Source organism: Pygoscelis adeliae, unplaced genomic scaffold (genome assembly GCF_000699105.1).
Source record: "Pygoscelis adeliae isolate BGI_AS28 unplaced genomic scaffold, ASM69910v1 Scaffold4, whole genome shotgun sequence".
Lineage (NCBI taxonomy): Eukaryota > Metazoa > Chordata > Aves > Sphenisciformes > Spheniscidae > Pygoscelis > Pygoscelis adeliae.
Window position 1 is genome coordinate 444,992 of NW_008824986.1, and position 5,399 is coordinate 450,390.

At 52.1% G+C, this 5,399-nt stretch overlaps 1 protein-coding gene across 1 annotated transcript; it reads right to left on the reverse strand.

The window, feature by feature from the left end:
• Nucleotides 1–4,546, reverse strand: ANAPC16 (anaphase promoting complex subunit 16). The gene is made up of 3 exons (XM_009325788.1): nt 4,387–4,546; nt 2,123–2,197; nt 1–236 (listed from the first exon to the last, which is right to left on the reverse strand). The coding sequence occupies exons 1-3, from the start codon at nt 4,526–4,528 to the stop codon at nt 121–123; spliced, it is 333 nt and encodes a 110-aa protein (XP_009324063.1). The 5' UTR covers nt 4,529–4,546; the 3' UTR covers nt 1–120.
• Nucleotides 4,547–5,399: the final 853 nt, after the last annotated feature.

Consider the following 5,399-nt stretch of genomic DNA (forward strand, 5'->3'; position numbering starts at 1 on the left):
AAAAAAAAAGCCCAGTCCTGCCGATGCAGCTGTCAGCATCCTGATAAGTGGGGGTGTGTTTTGAAGCCAGGCCGGAGAATGTTTTTGTTCTGCTCCCTGACAGCAGCGATCCAGACAAGCTCAGCCTGAGGAGGGAGTGAATCCCAGGAGCTGCTCTATTGGCTTGTACCTCCACTCATCTGCCTCCAGCTCTTCCACCAGACCGGCTAGTTTTTCCATCCGCGCGACTTGTTGATCTGCGAGAAGTTCAAAGGTAACTGTGGTTTGCAATGACAGCGCAATTAAACCTTTCAATTAGATGCAAATTCCCAGCTGTCAATGGGGAACAGAGTAGAATAAAACCCACCGAGCTGATCTGAATACAGACCCACTCTACACGACACCCTGTGCAAACGGCGAGACCTCACCAGATCACAGGAGAAAGCAGGGACAGGCTTTTCGGCCTCGTCCAGCGCTGAACGTGTATTTACCCATCCCTGCCCTGGTGTGTAAATTCAAGTCCTAACAGGGAAACACGAGGCTGATTAGTGCATGGGGGAGAAAACAGGATGAAGCTCGTCTCTTTAGCATCAATATTTATAGTGCAAAAGAACAGAGAAGTTCAGAGAGCTTGGTCAGCCCACGGTAGAGCTGGGTACAGCGTGAGGAACTCCTCGTTTTCATGAAGGTCCTTTGAGGAGGACCTGGATGACTGTAGCAGAAAGGCTCTGCACTCAGAGCACGCTAATGACACGAAGGTCCCCGCGGAGAGACGGGCTGCCTCCCAGGGGATCCCCAAGACAACTTGTTCCTCTCAGCTTTATTTAAAACCGGTTGTGCGTTGGGCACGCAGGCTCCATTTTCAATTAAATTAGCTGCAGTGGTGCCGAGATGAGAATAGCCCTTCTTCTCGTGGCTCTGCTGGAAGCTGAACAGCGCAGCGGCCTCTTGGAGAAACGGCCCACTACGAGCCGACTTACTAGCAAGAGGCATAACATAAAATGCGCATGATTTATGCTGACTGCGGCAGTGAGTGCTTTTAAGACGGACTGTTCTCACTCCACCTCCCGCAACTGAGTGCTTTTGGGAACTGTCAAACAAACAAGCCAAAAAACGATGACCTCTATCTTTTTTTAAGCCTTTCCCCTTTCTTAGAGGGAGGCGACCGGTGCTCCACAAACCAGTTTCAAAGGCTGGTGCTTATCAGGGTGCCCGTCCATGCAGCAGCCCCGGTAGCTACAGCCGCAGTAGCGCCGGAGCTGTGGAAACAATGGCTCTGAAGTTCGGCTTTGCTTTTTGGTTCAGAAATACAGGATCACGGCCTTGCAAGCTGCTGCACGCCTGCAGACCTCCTCCTGACAACCCTTGCCGGTGGAGGACAGGAAACCGCTCCGGTCTGAGACAACACGTGGAAGTACCCATTCTAGCTGACAAGAGGCGGGGACCAGAAAGGATGTGACCCTCAAGCGGCAGACACGATCTGGTGCTGAGCTCTGCCCAACATCTTGAGAACGAAAGCTGCCGTGCAGCCAAGCCCATCGTTCAGTCACAGGCAGCTGGGCAGCCGGTGAAGGCCCCAGGAGGGAAGCAGAAGTTCCAATAAGACATAAGGCTCTTTCTTGGGGAGGTAGGGAGTGGAGTCAGCCCCGTCATGCCACGCCAGGCACCTGCCTGTTCGTCTCCCGAGCACCTCTGGAAACCTCGAGCACCTTTGGAAACCTCGGTTGACCCTGCCGGTGTCATTAGGGCTCGGCAGAGAAACAAAGGTGGAATCAAGTGTCTCTTTGCCTGAGGCCAGAGAGACAGTCAGCGCTGGGCCAAGATCAGAGCGTGGGCGTTTCCTGCCCATAACCTCCTCTTCTGGCCTCACCTCTTGTCAAGGCAGCGCGGCACACAGCGATGGAAAAACAAGCTTCGAAAGGCACAGCCTGTTCCCACCCAGGCTGTGTGGGTTCCCATCGCTTTGCATAGAGCTTGCAAAAGGACTCAGTGATGGTCTGACTTAGCGTTAATTCGCCAACATAAAAGGCTATTCTGCTTTTTTGTGGTCGGCACCCGAGAACATGTCAGCCTTTTCTCCACGCTCCCCTGCCATCTTCCCCGATCAACATGCAGTTAAAATAGAGGGCGCTTTGGTGCTTACCGTGTTTCACTTGCTTTAATGTAGATGCAACCTGATAGCTGAAGACAGATTCACAGAGGAATCTTTCGGAGCCATCTGTAAACAGAAAAAGGGAGGTGGTTTAATCTGAGAGTTTTAAGACTGAGCAGCCTTAACTCAGTGCCGCCGACCTTCTATTTTTATGTTCGAGGTGTGGGTTTCCCCACTTGCCTCGTTCCGACACTCTGCCCTGCGCCGAGTGCGCAGTGCTCCAGTTTCTGGCCTGTACGGCCCCGCACCCAAATCCTGTGCGGGGCTTTGGCTGGCTCCCAGTGCCGCTGGCGAACGGCTGTGCTACCTGGGAGACGTCCCGGCTCATATTCTGTTACATCCCCTCTGTCAAGCAATTTTAGTCCATTTTAAATAAAGGTAAGCTAAGGAGGAGCCAGCTAATATTATGGCAGTCTCCGACTCCCTCGGGGCTCAGACGCTTGTGTCCTTATAATGCTTTATGATTTCCCACAGGCTTAGGCCATAACCCCGCATAAAGGATTTCAAGTAATGTGTATCTTGCCATCTAAATCAGTAACTGATCACACAACTGTCTCAGAAATAAAGCAATCTGGGATACGTAGCTAATTGTGTGCCAAGTACTGACACAGTTTATACTACTCCCTGCTAAAAAAAAAACCAAAAACCTACGGGTTTATTTAAAAACAAGCGAGATAGTTAAAGTAACAATAAAAATCAGTCAGTTAGTGGGGATTTTGAAGGGGAAAACTGGTATGCAGCTACCCCACTAGCACCTGCCTGATGAAAGAATGGATGTATCACCTTTTATGGTAGAAATTAAAAAGCTAACTTAAAGCTTCCTGCAACAGGGACAGCATTTAGTTGTTGCTGTCACCCAGAGCAGGCAAACTGCTGTGGTACTGGTAAACAGGTCAGCCCAAAGCAAATCAAGTAAAAGCTTCCTCATAAAAACGAGGAAGAGAAGCAATTTTAAAGACTAAGGGTAGCAACAGACCCCTGGCCCTGGAAAATCTAATCCGAAGCTGAACCCCAGGTAAGAGGGAAGGGTCGGAGTTCTGCCGTGCTCAGAGCATCCTCTCACAAGCTGTTGAAATGCTGTGTGTTGGTGCTGCCCCGTGCTATTTCCAGACATACTCTTTCCTCTCCTCTGACTCCCCAGCCCAGCCGTCCTGCTGAGTGGCTCTTGGGAGGAACTATTTGGTCTGTCTATTTGGTAACACGAAGTGCTTCATTATTTTAATTTGTTTTGAGGGCTCGTTAAGTTCTATGAGCAAGGCTTTAGTCATAATTACTTCAATAGACTGGCATATGGGCTCTAATGTGTAATAAAACCAGTCCTTAAACGACACAGCGATCAGTTCCCAGCTGCCCTGCGCTGCCGTGCTCGTCTCTACCGGAATGCAGTCACTTCTGAGCTGCAGGGCCACCCCGATGAACCTCAGGCTCATGCAGTCAAGTGTGCGGCATGGTGACGCAGGAAGTTCAAGAGGAGCAGACGGACAGACAGACAGACCTTGGCTTAACCCTGTCATCTGGAGGACCTGCCCTTCCTCCCTCACCCAGAGCAGGGGTAGGGACATGCAGCTGCGACATGCCCGGGTCCTCCTTCAGGCAACCCCGACAAAGGGGGTGGCAGGGCTCGGGCACCCAAACGCAAGATGCCGTGCTGGATCAGAGCCCTGACCCTCTCCAGGCGGTCCTGGAGAAACGCCCTGACAAGAGTGAGCCCAAAAGGGGAAAACTTGAAGGATTAAAAGAGAGGTCTAGTCCTGCTTTATCCCCTGGCAGACCTCTGCGGCAAAGGTTTTAACTTGGGTCAAGGGCAAAAGCAAGCCTTACGTTTCCTGGCCAGCAGGGATACAAGCTGCCTCCTGTACTAGCCCAGTCAAATCCAACCCCAGGACGTGTTTTGCCAAGAAAAATACTCCTGCCTCAGCTATCTTTACAGTAATTCCTGCCCGACATCAAAGGATTAGCTAACAATGAGCAATTAACACCGTCATGTTCCCTTTCAGGTAGATCGCTTCCTCATCTGAAGTGTTGTCATGGAGCTAAAAAAACAGGTGACTGCCAGAAAAATCACTTCCTCATGAACAGCTGGTGGGAGAGCTGGGGCTGCTTGGGACCTACCCGAGCCCTGGTGCTTCCTTCCTCCCTCCAGCTTTTGCCAGCTAAAGTCCAAAAAGGCAGCGGGGTGCCAAGCTCGGCAACTCCCTTGCAGGGCTGCCTGCGCACCAGGAGGAGCGGGGAAGGAGAAGGGCAGGAGCAATCACCTTCCAGCATCTCCCCAGCTCCTTTGGGATAAGTGAAGAGGGCTTTTCGGGGCGGCGCCAGGTCCGAAACGCTGAACCCTGATCCCGTTACAGAGCTGCCACTGACTCCGCCGGCTGAAGAGGATGAGGAAGAGGCTGCCATTTCACCCCGTCCCAGTCTGGAAGAACAAAAAGGGAGCGAAGCGGAGTTAGGAAGGGCGTCTCGGAGTTTCCCAGGGCACAAAGCCAGCAACCGCACATGTATCTGACGGCAGATGAAGGCAGCGAGGTCCAGGAAGAGCCAGCGAGCACAGCTCTGGGCGGCCGCCCCCGCTCCGTGGCTCTGCAGCCTCAAAGCGCTGGTGGTTCCAGGCTGCCCTGCATGCGTGGGAGAGGCTGCCTGCGCCTGCTGCCTGCACCCGCTGTGGGGACGGGTGCAGTTAGCTGTCGCACCACGCGGTGGCACCCAGAAACTGAAGGTAACCCATGCTCTGACCCCTCGGACAAGGGGGCCTGGGAATTCAGCCGGACGATTGGAGTGTGTGTAAAAATAACTTGGCACAGGCCGCTGGCCTGAATTCACTGGCCTTTAGCTGCATGGCACTTTTCCTGCTCCCCAGGGTCATAAAAAGACTTTTTTTTTTTCCCCTCTTTTTTTTTTTGCCTTGTTTCCAGGAGCACGAACATGGAAAAAGTCCTGCTGCCTCATAAAACCTGGAAGCCCGCAGGACTGCCAGTTCCAGTGCTACATCCTGCACGAAGCCACGCTGTGCCTAATTTGCAGCAACTGTCTCTGCGCTCCTCCAGATGTGCTTCTGCTTTTAAAATACTGCATTTGACCTAAAACGGCAAGGGCTGAGCATCCATCTGCTTGTACAGCACCAGCCCGGTCACCTCTTGCAAACCCTTTTCTCAGCCTTGTTTTTAAGAGGTATTGGCTGTGCATACGTCATGATGGAGTACTTAAAACTTCTCACATACCTGACTGATAGTAAAAAAGCTGTCACTTGGCACTTATAAGTGACAGCACTTGC

What these genes read in the sequence shown, in the direction of transcription:
- ANAPC16 (XM_009325788.1), bottom strand. Translation starts at nt 4,528, where the DNA reads ATGGCAGCCTCTTCCTCATCCTCTTCAGCCGGCGGAGTCAGTGGCAGC. An exon ending in AGCTGGGGAGATGCTGGAAG is followed by an intron (nt 2,198 to 4,386) that starts GTGATTGCTCCT and finishes TTCTGTTTACAG; the next exon opens with ATGGCTCCGAAAGATTCCTC. An exon ending in ATTAAAGCAAGTGAAACACG is followed by an intron (nt 237 to 2,122) that starts GTAAGCACCAAA and finishes AACTTCTCGCAG; the next exon opens with ATCAACAAGTCGCGCGGATG.